The sequence below is a fragment of the Microtus pennsylvanicus genome, chromosome 6 (genome assembly GCF_037038515.1).
Source record: "Microtus pennsylvanicus isolate mMicPen1 chromosome 6, mMicPen1.hap1, whole genome shotgun sequence".
Classification (NCBI taxonomy): domain Eukaryota; kingdom Metazoa; phylum Chordata; class Mammalia; order Rodentia; family Cricetidae; genus Microtus; species Microtus pennsylvanicus.
The window spans coordinates 109,093,903-109,110,659 of NC_134584.1; the positions used below are offsets into that span (position 1 = coordinate 109,093,903).

The following is a 16,757-nucleotide window of genomic DNA, read 5'->3' on the forward strand; positions in this document are numbered from 1 at the left end:
AGTGTAACAAACGCCTCTACACTCATCACCTAGATTTAACCATAAATGAGGTGCCTTCATTCTGATCTCATCTAAACATGATTCTTAAAGCTCCATCCTGCATTCCCTCCTCCGAATACTGCTACATTCTCACCCTGCAGCACTATACAAACATGCTTTCTCGAGCCTGAGTCAGTATTCTGTGCTGCCTCCTAACCAGAGCTTAATATTTTCCCAGCTCAATTTAATAATAAACATAATTTAAGAGGTAAAGAAAATAAATGACAGGCTCCAGAATTCCCTGGTGCTATTTGACTAAAACACTATTATGCTTCCATGGTGCATGCTACATACAATGGCATTAGTAGACTAATAACACAGACAGTGTTTTTTTTTTAAGTCTGTGTGGGAGGAGACAGGGAAAGCCAAAGTGAATCGACTGCACCTGTTATCTGGGCAGTTGGCATTCTTGGCAACCACCATGCCCAGGAAGCCAATCGAAAGATGGCGGGCGAGAATGCAAATGGCTTATCATCTTCAATGTGCTGATATACGCGGGTGCTGACAATCCAACTGAGCTTATTAAATGTGTCTTAATTTAATCTTAAATAGAGCTTATTAAAGTCTAATTTACATATCTCACTCCCCCCCAGATGTGAGGAGCGTGAATGAGAATGGCGAGGGAAGGGTCAGCAGGGGACACAGAGGCAAACTGTGTGGTGCTGAACTCTTTGACTATCAATTCAGCCAACGGAAGAAACAGGGACACTCAGTGAAATGACTGTTTCCTAAGCCATATCTGGCTTCGTTTCTCCTCTGCTGCCTTCTGCAACAGCACGAAAGACAGCCTGCCTGAGTTTAGCTGGTCATCCTATGCACAGGCCCTGTCGGCTTCCCAACAGTGAGGAGTGGGACACTGAATGCTGGATACTTCTGGCAGCTGTAAGAGGAGCCCTGGAAACCAGAATATCACCTACAGGGCCTCATGCTTGCTGGGTGAGTCCTTCATCACTGACCTGTATCCTCAGGCCTTCTTCTTCTCTTTTTAATCAAGAAATGGAGTCCCAGGAAGTTACCCAGGCTGGCCTTGAACTCATTCTATCACCCAAGAAGGCCTTGATCTTGAGAACTGTCTGCCTCATCCTTCTGCATGGTTAGGATTGGGCACCTAGGCCACCAGGGATTGGCTCGACAATCGATAGCAAAAAGCCTCACATACAGATTTCTCTCCTCCCTTCTGTCAGCGGTCACCAAACAGGACAGAAACTCCACAAACACCACCCAAGAAACAAACAGTATGACCAGTGACGAGGCAGGAAAGAGTCACAGGAGACTGCCTTGCTGCCCTTCAGGAAAGTAGTGGCAGCCACATTAGCAGTGAGACCTGGTGATGACATTAACAGCAGGTGGTGAGTCTTAGTGGCAGAGAAGTGGCTCAGAGCTATCTTGTCTGGCTCATCTACTGATTTCCACTATAATGGCGCCATACAGATAAGCATTCCCACTGTTAACATTAACCATAGCCCACCTCTTTATCCGAGGGCTCTGGTTTTGAGAATTTCATACTTATATAGAATGAAATATTATCATATATACCCATCCAAGTCTCTTTCAATATGCTCCCTCCCAACTTCATATATAGGATAACTCATTTAAGTTCAGTCGATGCTGCCCATAGGTGCACAGGCATGGGGACAGCCTCTGGAGCATGGGGACCTCATCAGTGGCCACATCCTCAGCAAAGAATGATTGTTCCTCTCCCAGCAACTGTCCACTGCTAGTGGCGCCTCAGAAGGGGTGGTGCATTGGGAAATCATCTCCCACACCTATGCTAACAACGGAGCCTTTTGTTTCTACCCATTTAACTATTATTTTCCGTTCTAGTTCCTTCACACTGTGGTGAGATCCCTTCTGCCATCTCCTGAGTATCCAGGTGGGCTCAAGAAGGAGAAAACCTAACCAGCAATTGTGCCTGCGACTCCTGCTGTGTCCTAGCTCCTTCCCTCCAAGGAAGAGCTGGGGTTCCCATGATCTAGGAAAGCCTGGGGGTGGTGCTGAGGGGAAAGGGCCTTAGCTTTTGGCTATTTGTGTGCAGACAGGGTTCAGCTGACCAGGCAGGGCTTTGCTGTTAGCTGTTTCTTTCTGGCTGTGGATGAGGGAGATTTTATGGGAAGTCAGCCCTTTATGGAGAACCAGTTATCTAGTAGACAGTGGGGATCAGGAAATTCCATCTCAGCCTGGAGCCCTGACTATATTTTTGCTCAAATTGAGGTTGACTGCGATCAATATTTGAATTCAGGTCTCTTTCCCAAGTTATGTTAGGATCCTGGGAGGGAGGACACACAACCTACTAGTGTCCTGTCCGATAAACCCACTGTCTATCCTTTCTCTCAGCTCACTGCATCCAGGCAGGACCTTCTCTTTATTGGTGGCTCTCTGCACACAGTATAAACCTGCTGGATCCAGGCTAGCAGGGAGTGTCCAGCAGTGCCAGGCTTCTTCATAGACCAATGACTTAGGGCTCATGGGCACCCTCGTCACCCAGCAACTCTTTGCTCATTGCTAGTAGCATGGCAACCCTCCTTCTGCTATCTCCCCTTCTCCCCTCACCACCACCAAATCTAAAAGCGACAATCTCCAGAGCACCGCCAACACAAGCTCTGATGCTATGTTTGCACACAGCTTGTCCTGGGGTTCAGGGGCGGCAGGGGGTTGGTCTTCAGCATGATGGTGTTGGGAGGTGGTATCCCTTTAAGAGGTGGAGACTGGTGGTGAGCTCAGTGCTTCTGCAAGTTCTAGTTTCCTTTAACTCCATGTTATCCCCTTTGCAGAGGATGCTATCCCTCATGAGGTGACTCAGCTAAGGTAGTGGGTGGGCTTGCTGCAGTTAGAGCTGTTGGCAGGGTCAGCCTCTAAGACGGGGGAGGTAGATAAATCCCTTCTTCACACGCCTACCCTCAGGTATCCATAACAATAATAAAACCACTGACAAAACCCCAGACTAATACAACTACCATCAACAACAAAATACCATCACCAGTTCTACTACCAAAATATCAAGACCCACCAAATAAATGTGACCCTTACCACCACCACCACCACAGCCCACTCCTAATACCACCAACACTACCGTGAACACCAGGCAGTCCTGTGAGTTGAACTACGAAGTGCTTGAGATACATACTCTTTTTTTTTTTTTTTTTGGCCAGTGTTGTCATTACCTTGTTCTCCTCTGGCGTGAAGAGGATTCGGAATATAGACGGCACTCCCGGGGCCACCTTGTGACCGATGTCTTTGGGGCTGATGACTTTAAAGTAAGGTGAGCTTTCTTCAACAATTTTTACCATCCTTGGGATCTGCAGGGAAGACACATGATGGTCACACCAGGCACAAGAGGAAGGCACAGTAAGGCTTCCGGCCACTCCTTGCTATGTGTGGCCTTCACCAGGGTTTCAATGGCTTCAGCTGAAAAGGGAAATGGTGGCGTCTACCTTTATCCTAAGGGCTCTGACAGTCAGTCTTCAAGACTTTAAGCACACACTCAGGAGGAGGTACCAACATCAGCATCAGCAGATGCTCAAAAGTGGCCTGGTCTATACAGTGAGACCCTGGGGAGAGTCAGGGAAGAGAGAGAGAGAGAGAGAGAGAGAGAGAGAGAGAGAGAGAGAGAGAGAGAGAGAGAGACAGACACAGACACAGAAACAGACAGAAAGACATATACACAGAGACAGACAGACAGGCATGCATACAGACAGATGTGTGGGGTTGGGGGAGCACATTTTAGACAGGAAAAGAGCAACATTTGTGTTCACCAGAGCATCACAGTGACCAGGGAGATGATGGTTCAGTGCTCAAGAGTACAGGCTCAGACACCAGCTCCCGTGTTGAGTGCTTCATAATTGGCTGTAACTCCAGATTCAGGGGCATCCGACACCTCTGGTCTCCATGGGCACTTGTATGTCAGGAAGAGAAGAGAGCTTATATCTGCCTCTCAGCACACAGCCTGGTGTAAGACATGTGAGAACATACCTGCCGAGCCTGGAGAAAGTCACCTGCTTGAGGACTTCCCGTGGGGCCAATGCTTTGGCTGAATCTCACCCAAGAGGTGTTGGGTTATCCACAAAAACTGTGCCATTTGGAAGATGAAATTTATATATTCCCCTTACCCCAACTTCCTCATATAGACCTACTGATAGTCGCTTCTTGTTTAGTGTTGGAAGGAATTACAAGGGACTAGAGACTAGGCCCACTCCATCCTTACTAGCCTAATAATACATAACAAGTATAAAACAGTTGTAAGAGGGGAGAAGAGAATTCTACCTGAGAAAATGAACCTGTTGGCAGCCCTGTGTCGACAGAATGTGGCTCTTCTTGAGGCCCAGGGACACGACCCTCAGCACCTTCCGTTCTCTCTCATGGCTCTGCTTACCCTTAGCTTCCGCTGTGAGCTTCTCTCACTAACAGCCGTGCAGCCAGAAACAAACAAACAAAGCCAAACTCTAAACCTACCGTTGTCTTCAGCATCTGGCTTTGCTGGCACTAATCACCCTATTGATCTCTGAAAGACATCACTGAGCCCTTTAGTGAGATGCTGGGTGAACACACCTCCATGTCCTCCCACTTGCTTTGGGCTCCTGCACGGACTCAGTTTCTCATTTTTCTTGTAGCTCACCTCTTTTCCTGAACTCCTATTGTCTTTCCCTTGGAGTTTAGTATTGCTGAGGTGTCCCCCCTTCGCACACCATCTGTTCATTTTTGCACTTAACTGTACTTAAAGCTTTCCCATAATCCCCCTTCCATTACTGTCAGGTGTCAAGGAAATCCTCCGGCATTGAATTCTTTTCTTTGAAACAAACCCTAGTTTTATCTCTAAAGAAGAAAAGACACAAGGCTAGAGAAGAAGCCCTCCATTTAATTATAAAGGAGCATGGACGTCGAGACAAGTCTTCTGCAGACGAAGTCTCAAGACTGTGTCATATAACGGAAAAGACCACAAAAGGGAAGAAAACCACAAGTTATAGAGTTTGCCTATGCCAGCGAACATACTCACTTTGTCGTTGTTTCTTAAAACCAATGGAACCTCATAGACTTCACAGGGAGAATAGTTCTGGAATACGATTTCTGACGGAAAGGGCTGAAATAGGGCCTGGTCCAAGTCGACTCCAGAATACTGCAATTGAAAGAGAAAATTACTTGTACTGTGAACAATGGTCAAGATGACTGGGGGAAGTAATGCAAAGATCTAATTATTTAAAATAAAGAACATGGGGGGCGTCATTCAAAAGGGGAAACTACCATAAAAATAATTAAAATGAGTGAGATTGTTTTCATTAACTTCGCTATGGAAGAAGACAGAAAATTTGGGAGCTGGCTCAGTAAAGTATAGAGCTTCCAGCATGGAATATGAGTTCTGGTCTCCAGAACCCACATAAGAAGTCAGGCATGGTAGTGCATGCCTGTAATCCCAAGACTGTGGGGCAAAGGCAGGTGGATCTCTGGGGCACACTGGTCATCCAGCATAGCCTACTCAGTTCCACATCTCGATAAGAGAGCCTCAGAAAATAAGGTGGATGCTGACCCAGCTAGCCTGTGAGAATAACCCAAGAGTTCTATCAGCAGTGTGCTTGCCACATGGCTAACAATTGCTGGCTGAGCTCCAGGAGAAAGAGGATGGATGGCCATAGAGAGCACAGGGGATAAAGACAGTTGGGTTACGTCAGCCCCCATGCATTAGACTAAGGGGCTGAGATATGTGCATGACCTCCTGATCCTGCAGCAAGGCTAGAGAGATGGAGACTAGTCTTCCAAAGCTTGTCTAGGAAGGGTAGGACTCTGACGGACTTTACTCTCGCTGATCTGTAGCTAGATGCGCCACAGAACAAGGATGAACTAGGGTCCCTAAGTCCTTCAGTGCCGGGGCTCAGGGAGGAATAAGGATGAACTAGTGTCCCTAAGTCCTTCAGTACCAGTGCTCAGGGAGGTCTGGCACCAGCGACCATGTCTCCTCGGAAGGAAGAGTGAGTCACCACAGGATTTGGATAATTTATGCAATCTTCCAATTGTGAAATTTTATAGCTCATAACCAAGAATGCTCTTTAAGATGCAAAAACCTGCAGATTGTAATTATATAAACCAGCCATAAATATGAGAAAACAGTATGTCAGCACAAAAAGCCAGCACAAACAAGAGGTGGCAGAAAACAGCAGTGTGACCCACTCTCTGAAACACAAGGCTCAGAATTTAGCAGAGATAGAAATAGTAAGAAAGTAAATGCAGGGTCTGTACTACACACGGTTATGGGAAGCAGGGAGTCAGGGTGTGTGTATGTGTTTAACAGCAGGTTAGCCACAGCTGAAGTGGTGCTGGTATGGAGGAAGGTTTAGAAGAGCAATCAGAAGAAGGCAGACTGAGATGAGAGAAAATTCAGAACTGATATGGGAGGGGATATATGAAAAGGCCTAGAATGTGTGCAGCATTTGGAGGCTGGGAATGCCCAAGTGGGGAAGAGGCGTTATTGCTACAACAATGGCAGAGAGGTTTTTAGAGCTGATGCTGACACCAATGCAAACATGCAGGAGGCCTCATGAGCTCCAGTAGGGTTAAAAAGACATCCACACCTAGGTAGTAATTATAAAACCACTGAAAACAGAGGCAACAATGTGCAAGAGATGCTAACAGGAAAAAGGGAGTATTTTTTTTATCCAAGAAACAAAAAAGTGTTGGCTGTTCAACATAATTAACAAGGGTAAAAAGTGTGAAAATAATGTCATTTAAACCTTGGGGAAACAAGTCCAAACCAGCCAACCAACCAACCGACCATACAAACAAAGAGAACCTGCAGAAATAATATTCTCTATCCAAAAAAAAAAAAAAACAAACAAACAAAAACTCCTTTCAACAAAGAAGCTCAAACAGAAACATTTTTGGGAAGATAAAAATTATAATTTATAACAATGTCCAAAGGAAACCACTGAAGGTATTCTCATAGAGGGAGATATTTGTCTTGGATCTTCAGATATAGGGGAAGGAGAAATGGATGATAAAGGCGTAACTGTCCAGTCTATCTAAATGACTGGGCCATACAGACAACATCAGTGAGAACTTGCTTATCCATGACATGTGTGCCCTAGCTGGACACTCACATCAGGCCTGGGATGGGCACATCCCTATGGCTTCTGCTACTGCTGTGAGTTTCACTGGGTACTTGCTTTTTATCAGAGCAATGAGCAACATCATGATATGAGAGGAACCAGTCAGAAATGAAAGAGTGCATCTGTCACGTTTCCCTCACACAGAGGAAAATTTAACCTACGATGTGGGGAGTAAGTGAGGAATCTTTTGAAGGAAGAGGTAAGGGTCAGAAAATTGACATAAGTAACCTTTCAGGGAGCCAGTGCTTATATGAACATGCTTAACTCATGATACATACATAAATACACAGATGCGACACACAAGTTTTTATTTTAAAGAAGAAGGCTATTCTCCTTCCAAAACTTATGCACAAGCTTACACACCCTTCATAACAGTAGTGAACTGAGCCACCAACAGACCTGTCCGTGATGGAATCCCTTCCCACGCTTTATATTTTCTCTTCCTTCCTATTGGAACGCCATTTCTAAACCTTTGTATGACTTGCTTCAGACATCTGTCTAGCTCAGAGAGGATTTCCCACAGCTTCCTCTTTAGCAGGGCAACCAATCTCCCCTTTCTCTCACGAGAATGCTTCTGCATGTAAAGAGGGGTAAGGAGGAAGGACAGTTGGGGGGTCAATAAGGCCATGAAGAAAGAAGGGAGGATGATGTCCAGTCTTAGGATCCAGGGGTCAAGTTTAGATCGTATGAGAGTCGCAAGTAGATTTAAATGTGGGAGTAACATGATCCCATTTACATTTTAATTACGTGTATATTTAGTGTGCATGTGCATGTGTGCATACACACATACCTGCAAAATATGCTTACTGTGATGTGTACCTGGAGACCAGAGGACAATTTGTGGGAGTTGGTTCTCTCTCTTCCAGGCAGTACCTGAGAATTGAACCCAGGTCATCAAGCTTGACAGTAAGCTTTTTACCCACTCGCCAAGACCTCATTTACAGTCTAAAACTTCATTCATGTTGTACTGTGGATTACTGGGAATGGAGAGGTGAGACAGAATCAGAGATTAGAGGGCTGGGGTATGGCTCAGTGGCTTGAGCACTTGTTACACACCAGTCAGACATGGTAGCCACCTCTAACCCCAGCACTCAGAAGGCAGAGATGAGTGATCCCAGAAGCAGGCTGGCTATCTAGACTAAATCTGTAAACTTTGGGTGAGAAACTTTGCCTTAATAAATAAGGTGGATAGTGCAGAACCCCTTGTCAGTCTCTACATGCACACACACACACATGTGCACACACACATGCGTGCATACTCCCCAACACACACACATGCAAGCACAGACATGCACATACACACCACCCATACACAAACAAAGGGAGGGAGGGAGGGAGGGAGGGAGGGAGGGAGGGAGGGAGGGAGGAAGGGAGGGAGGGAGGAAGGGAGGGAGGAGCTGTTTCCATGACAGCTATTTGGACAGTCTACATGCTGTGACTGGACTGATGGTCGAGGAGATGATGAAAATGGTTTGACTGAAAATATATTTGTGAAAATCAAGGAGTTTAAAGCACTTTCTGCTTGATTTTGAGAGAGGGAGAGAGGGGAGAGAGAGAGAGAGAGAGAGAGAGAGAGAGAGAGAGAGAGAGAGAGAGAGAGAGAAGAGATAGAAGAGATAACTGTGGAGTGCATCCTGGAAAACAAGATAAATGGGATTACTATCTGCAGGAGACAAGAGGCAAAAGAAACAGAAGCGTTGAGAGACAGAACTCAAACCTGCATTTTGATCTCCAACATATCAAGTTTGAGCTGTCAACTTGTATACGGAGCTGAATATATGATTGAGTCCGGAGACCGACATGTAGCATGAGATATAACCATGAAGGTCTGCAACAAACGTGGGCTGAGGATGTAGTTCATTAGAGACAGTTGCCTAGCAGACAGGAGGCATCCCATGCACCTCCCTGGCACCACTAATATTAACTACATAAATTACAGAAGAGATTAGAGGATCCAAGACGTCATTCTCCTTGAAAAGGTCACCTAAGGCACAGCTTCTTCATCTGTGGGCCATGCTATCATATGGGGTCACATAACTGGACATAAAGGGTCATGAAAACCTTGTGAACAGCGAGAAGTTTCTGAATGCATGACCCCAAATTAGTTCGAAGTCAAGGGCATAGTGAACCTTAGGTGTCTCTGGCAGCCACGGCCTGTGCTGCACCTCAGGACTTTACTGCAGTCTCAGCACTAAACAGCATGCATACCGATGAGATGGATGCGCATGCGTCACACTGTGGCTGCTGCGCATGCGTCACACGGTGGCTGCTGTTGCACCTCGCACATCAGCGAGGGCTGCTTGAAACACTGCAGCTCACAGTCAAGACTGTTCCGTGTTAGGAACTGCAGTGCCTTTACTGGATCTACAGCGCTTTCTGTTGCTGTAGAGATGGTTGCTTACAGAACAGAAAGACCTTCCATATTTTCCTGCAGTCACCCCTTAGCCGGGAAATGTCAAATCAGTACACATCTGGACTGGACTGCATGGTTCTAAAACCCCTTGCTTCCATTTCTGATGAGTTTCAGTTTTAAAAAATAGTTAACCGAATTTTGGTTGGAGTTCAGATAGAGTTTCTAACTGTTCCTGAATGGCCTTGAACAGGCGTCCGCCATCTTGGGCTTCCTAGTTGTGAAGGGCAGTGGTCTCAGCACTGAGGAGGAAGACACCAAAAGATCAACCAGCTCTGGAAAATGCTGGCATTCCTCTCCATCCTGTGGTGCTATTTAAACAAGATTAGTTCTTAGTGAAAAAATAAACAAGCACACCCATCCCATTAGTATGCAAATTTGCTTTTATATTTAATAAATAATTAAAACTGGGGGCCAGCAAGATGGCTTAGTGGGTAAAGGCACGTGCAGCCAAGGCTGAGGACCTGAGTGTGATTCGTGACTCCCACCAGGTGTCCTCTGACCTCCGCACACATGCCATAGTATTAGCATGCATATGTGTACACACAGTAAGTAAACAACATGCAATAAGAATCAAAGTAAATGATAAAATGGCAAAGAACTTTTTCAAAATCCATTCCTTATAATTTATTATCAGATGTTTGTTTTGTATACCTATCTTTTCTGAAAGTTTATTTTTAATTATTTTATATGTATAAAGGGTGGGTGTGTGTGTGTTCAGTGCATATTCGCTACGCATGGCACATGTGGAGAAGTCTGAAGAAATTCTGGGGTGTCAGTTCTTGTCTCCCACCTTGTTCCAGACAGACAGGGTCTCATGTTTGCTGCCGCTTACACCAGGCTGGCTGGCCCCAAGCTCCTGGGATCTTCCCATCTTTCCTCCTATCTCGTAGTAAAAGCACTGGGGATACTGACATATGCTACCATGTCTGTCTGTACATGGGTTCTGGTGATTAGAACTGAGGTCCTCACGCTTGCTCAGCCAGCATGCTACCACTGAGCCATTTTCCCAGGCCTGTCTTACACACCTATCTTCTGTGCCTATATAACCATTGTCACTTAATATCTTCTCAGACAAAAAGGGGTCATATGTCAACAAACAATGTTTAGGAGGCCCTGATCTAGGACTGAATTTAGGAGAGAAAGCAGAGTTTCAAGGAAAGAAGAAAGATTCCACAAATCAGTAGGATCACTCGGACCCTAATGGATTACAAGATTCAGAAAAGACAAGGCTTCGGTTGATTAGAGATGACCAGAATCTGCTTGGCTGCACTTAAGAGAGACAGACACATAAGGCAAAGGAAGGGACACAGAGGACAGCCTGCTCAGTGTCATGTCAATAAAACAGATGAACACAAAGTTAAAAGTGGGTTAGAGCGGAGATGTCAGAGCAGCAGGGCAGACAAGGAAGGCCCAATACATCCATAATTGATGTTCCTAAAGGGACGGAACTCAGAAGAACATGAAAAACCGTTCAGATTTTAAGAAATAAACCTCCTGCAGATAAAACAAGAACACAGTTACATAGGAAAAACTCAGCCATGTCTAAGAAAACACTGAACATGAATGAAGAGTTCATAGTCTGAGCGTGCAGACCGGATTGTTAGCATGTCTGCGGGGGGGGGGGGGGGTTGAGCCAACGCTCCAACTTCTGTGAGCATCATTTAATGCCAGACGATCATGAAGGAAAATATCTGTGGGGTTAAAAGTATTTGCTCCACAAAACTCAAGTCCAAATGGATTAAAGACCTCAATATCAGTCCGAACACACTGAACCTGATAGAAGAGAAAGTGGGAAGTACTCTACAACACATGGGCACAGGAGACCACTTCCTACGTATAACCCCAGGAGCACAGACATTAAGGGCCTCATTGAATAAATGGGACCTCCTGAGACTGAGAAGTTTCTGTAAAGCAAAGGACACTGTTGCTAAGACACAAAGGCAACCCACTGACTGGGAGAAGATCTTCACCAACCCTGCAACTGACAAAGGTCTGATCTCCAAAATATATAAAGAACTCAAGAAACTAGACCGTAAAAGGCTAATCAACCCAATTATAAAATGGGGCACTGAGCTGAACAGAGAATTCTCAACAGAAGAACTTCAAATGGCCAAAAGACACTTAAGGTCATGTTCAACTTCCTTAGCGATCAGGGAAATGCAAATCAAGACAACTTTAAGATACCATCTTACACCTGTCAGAATGGCTAAAATCAAAAACACCAATGATAGTCTTTGCTGGAGAGGTTGTGGAGAAAGGGGTACACTCATCCATTGCTGGGGGGAATGCAAACTTGTGCAACCACTTTGGAAAGCAGTGTGGTGGTTTCTCAGGAAATTCGGGATCAACTTACCCCTGGACCCAGCAATACCACTCTTGGGAATATACCCAAGAGAGGCCTTATCATACAACAAAAGTATATGCTCAACTATGTTCATAGCAGCATTGTTTGTAATAGCCAGAACCTGGAAACAACCTAGATGCCCTTCAATGGAAGAATGGATGAAGGAAGTATGAAATATATACATATTAGAGTACTACTCAGCAGTAAAAAACAAGGACTTCTTGAATTTTGCATGCAAATGGATGGAAATAGAAAACACTATCCTGAGTGAGGTAAGCCAGACCCAAAAAGAGGAACATGGGATGTTCTCACTCATATTTGGTTTCTAGCCATAAACAAAGGACATTGAGCCTATAATTAGTGATCCTAGAGAAGCTAAATAAGGAGAACCCAAAGAAAAACATATAGGCATCCTCCTGAATATTAACCTTCATCAGGTGATGAAAGGAGAGAGACAGAGACCCACATTGGAGCACCGGACTGAAATCTCAAGATCCAAATCAGGAGCAGAAGGAGAGAGAGCACAAGCAAGGAACTCAGGACCGCGAGGGGTGCACCCACAGACTGAGACATTGGGGATGTTCTATCGGGAACTCACCAAGGCCAGCTGGCCTGGGTCTGAAAAAGCCTGGGATAAAACCGGACTCTCGGAACATAGCGGACAATGAGGACTACTGAGAACTCAAGAACAATGGCAATGGGTTTTTGATCCTACTGCCCGTACTGGCTTTGTGGGAGCCTAGGCAGTTTGGATGCTCACCTTACTAGACCTGGATGGAGGTGGGAGGTCCTTGGACTCCCCACAGGGCAGAGAACCCTGACTGCACTTTGGGCTGATGAGAGAGGGGGACTTGATTGGGGGAGGGGGAGGGAAATGGGAGGCAGTGGCGGGGAAGAGACAGAAATCTTTAATAAATAAGTAAATTTAAAAAAAAGTATTCGCTCCTAAAGCCAAGAACATGTAGTTGACACTAGAATACAGCAATGTGAACCATTGCTATTTTAAGGCTAAAAGTTTCTTGGAAATGGGCCAAAGCCAGCTAGCAAATGCCTGCATTCCCCTTCTCCCTCTTCACTCGTGGGCAGTTCAGGAAGGAAGGACAGCGTGGGACACCAAGGAGAGAGCTTAATTGGGCTTGGCTGATATAATTCTTAGAATTCCTCTCACCCTGTAAACAGTTGTATCAAATACTGGTCAGAAGTAACTAAATAGGGAGGAGAATGAGTCAAAAGTGACTTTAAGTGAGGTTTGCCCGTATTAACTGTAGTGACGTCACCAGGTCACAGAGATCAACACGTATGAAAGGAGTAGCAAAGCCGCCCCCTAGGGGATTGGCTAGCCTAGAAACACTGCTTTCTGTTTAGCATCTATTACTGTGAGCATTTATGTGGCCTATGCTCACCTTGATGTGCTTTTTAAAAGATTGTGTTTTGATTTTTAATTACGTGTTGTGGTGTTATACACGTGGGTGCAATGCCTTTAGAGGTCAGAAGAGGGCATTAGATCTCCTGGAGCGGACAGTAAGAGGCAGTGAGAACTGTCTGATGGGGGACCCGAACCTGGGTCCTCTGTAATCACAGAGCCATCCCTCCAGGTTTTGATGTACCTTTTGATGTGTTGTTTCTCCCATGTCTAAGAGTTCGGTGATCTGTGGCCGAAATGTAATTCGTGTGCTTGCCAATTTCTGCTCCGTGGTGAGGGACATCTCCTTCAGGAACTCTGAGGGTGTCAGCTAGAATTCAACAAGAGCCAGTTGCAGCATGGTTAGTCTGGGGAAGGGTTCTCTTAAGCACTGGTAATGAATAATTTGTATGTGCAGCTTTCAGTATAATTGTGGAATGCCACTAAGTTCCCTTATAAAATATTGAGGATAACTAAATTATACAAGAGAAGAGAAATCCCATGCACTTCTGAGGTCTGCGTGCAGCAACTGAAAGTGACATGCACTAGCCCCCCTTACAGCTGCAAGGGAGGCACACAATGGAGCCCTAGAGAAAATAAGCCCAGGGGACTGCACAGGGATCTGTCCAAAGAACAGAGAACCTGTGCTCACACACACAACAAAACCACTTCCAGACATCAGAGCTGAACCTACAGATCAGGTAAGCAGAGCGCTGGGGTGTTTAACTAGAGCATATACACAGTGCTAAAAGGATATGTAAATTGTAAAGGATCTTAGAGGTGTGGTCCAGCCACTTAGAAAGAAGGACGTATTCACACGGAGCTGTAAGCTTGCGTCAGAGCTGGATCTTGCAGCCGATCAGATTCACACTCAAAAATCAGAACACAAAGTGTTTCAGTTCTTACCAATTTTATGAGAAGATACATGTAACTTGTTACTTACATAACACTAGCCCAGCAGAGGATTAGCTGCCCAAACCTGTCACTGTGGTGCACTTACAGCTGTTCTGGAAAGTTCTTATTGGTCCAGGCCTACTTTACATGCAAGGGGGGCATGATCATTGGCAGAGTCTATGCCAAGACTGTTTATAAGAGCTTGGAATATGTAATTCAGCTGATTTACGTTAGGGTCTAGAACTCTTCAAAAATGCTTATCTCTGCAACTGAGCCCATTTAAATGAAGACTTGTCTCTAACATTGCTTTCAACTTGGTTTTAAGTCCTTTTTGGCAGGAACACAGATCAGTGTAACAGAGTGTTAAGAGGTATCAGCAATAGTGTGGTTTAAATTAAAACAACAAAATCTTAACAACAAAAAGCCAGAGCCTTGTATAGACAAGACCAGTAGCCACCACAAGAGGCAATGACTGACTTCATTTTTCTAATTAAAATGTAACTCGAGGTTGGGTTTAAAACATAGGGAATATCATGGCCAGCACCACACTTTTTTATTACTGTTTTCTACAGCTTGTGATTCATAATCCAGTTCCTAGCACATCACTTTTTCACTCATAAGAAATATACCTATTTTTATTTGAAAAGAAAACTGCCCATTTTCCCAGATATCAGCCATTTTTATAATGTTCTGTGCCCTGCAAATTATAAAAACAACTCTTGCCAGTTCTCAGATAACAGATTGTTGGGCGGAGCTGTGTGAGAATCTGATATTTGTCTCAACTGAACTATATGAGTGGCAGTTCACGTGGCCCTACCCACCATTCAGAAAAGTTTGCTAAGCTTATTCACATTGTTCCATGATTTGGGTGTGTCCCCCACAGTCACGTGTCAGAGTCCTAGAGAAGGAATTAATGGTTCTCTGGGAATTCAGCTCCTTTCCCTCCACACATGGGTGCTTGCAGCACGGGGCCATGACCGGACAGAGCTACCCAGAGCTGGACTTCTTTTCTTTATAAGTCGTCCAGTTTCTGACATTCTGCTATAGGAACAGAAAATGGACTAAGACAGAAATTCTTAGTACAACTGATTACCCAATCCAACCCTGCACCTTGAAGGATGTATACAATTTAAGAAGCCCTCCAGCTTTGGAAGGCATGTATGCTCTCCAGCATTCTAGTGGCTGGCATGATATTAATCAGCGATTCTCTGATATTCTGAAAGAACAAAACGGCATTGACCCAAGTATACTGCCCTCTATGTCTTACACTTAGATCCTGTGATACATTACCATCCGGTTCACTTCTTCCTCTGTGACCACCTTTGGGCTCATGGGTGGCAAGACTTTGCTCTGCAATCCTGTGATCATTTTGGCCAGCCCCCTCTGCACAGCCCCCATGGATTCCTCAAGACTTTTACTTGTCATTTTCAGATATCTTCTTTGTTCACCTAAGGATAAGAAGAGGTGGATATACAGTAGATATCAGTTACTTCCTGGTGTGGGATTCCCCTCTGTATGCTATGAATGTGTTTTATTACCATTGGTTAATAAAGAAGCTGCTTTGTCCTATGGCAGGGCAGAATAAAGCCAGGTGGGAAATCTGAACAGAGATAAAGAGTCAAGGAAATGCTATGTAGCTGCTGAAGGAGAAAGACGCTGGAAACCTTACCAGTAGGCCACAGCCTCATGGTGATATACCAGATTCATAGAAATGGATTAATTTAAGATGTAAGAGCTAGATAGGAATATGTCTAAGCTATTGGCCAAACAGTGCTGTAATTAATATAGTTTCTGTGTGATTATTTGGGTCTGGGAGGCTGGGAAATGCACGCACAGTCTCCACTTACAAACGACATCTAACATGGGGTGGTATCTTAAAGGTTGAAGGAGTTCTTACAACAACTTCCTGAATACAGGTCATACAATTTACATGTATGATGCTTGGCCTGGATGTATATCTGTGTACTATATACATACAGATATCCACAGAGGCCAGAAAAAAGGCATTGAATCCCCTGGAACTGGAGTTACAGATGGTTATAAGCCACCATGTAGGTACTGGGAATTGAACTCGAGTTCGATAGAAGAGCAATCCGTGCTCTTACCCACTGAGTCATCTCTCTAGCTCCATGTTCTACATTTCTTACAGTTTTTTTTTTCACACATGGGAAGGCTAAGAAAATCATCTTCAAAGCCATATCAAATGTTTGGAACAAAAACACATTAAAGAAGGAGTTGCATTCCACGTGACTAGATGCATTCCTATCTCAAGGTCAAGAATCCATTTTAGGCCAGCTGCAGGCTTTTCTGCACGGGAAGACATGCACGAACACTCTAGCCATTCCCTCAGTTTGCCATGTTTGACTTTCAAATACAATGAATAGGCACTGCTCACTAAAGACCTGTTATCTCTACTACTTGATCCATTAAGTCCAAAGATTTGCCTCATGACAGTCAACCCTCCAAACAGATTAAACATGGGGCATCCCATCTTCACAGCTGGGCAGAGACAAAAAATGAAAAGAAAATACAAGCAGCAGGAAACAAGAGGGAGAAAACAAAGAAAAATGTTTT

The 16,757-nt window shown here is 44.7% G+C and overlaps 1 protein-coding gene across 1 annotated transcript in view; it reads right to left on the minus strand.

The window, feature by feature from the left end:
* The window catches only part of Hydin (HYDIN axonemal central pair apparatus protein), a 294,282-nt gene extending 278,659 nt beyond the window's left edge, over positions 1 to 15,623 (minus strand). Inside the window, exons 1-4 of the mRNA XM_075977335.1 lie at positions 15,474 to 15,623; positions 13,495 to 13,620; positions 5,030 to 5,149; positions 3,201 to 3,335 (exon numbers count right to left, since the gene is read on the minus strand). Of these exons, the coding sequence (XP_075833450.1) occupies positions 3,201 to 3,335; positions 5,030 to 5,149; positions 13,495 to 13,620; positions 15,474 to 15,608 (516 nt within the window). The 5' untranslated portion in view covers positions 15,609 to 15,623. The remainder of the gene's footprint in view (positions 1 to 3,200; positions 3,336 to 5,029; positions 5,150 to 13,494; positions 13,621 to 15,473) is intronic.
* Between the last annotated feature and the right edge of the window lie 1,134 nt (positions 15,624 to 16,757).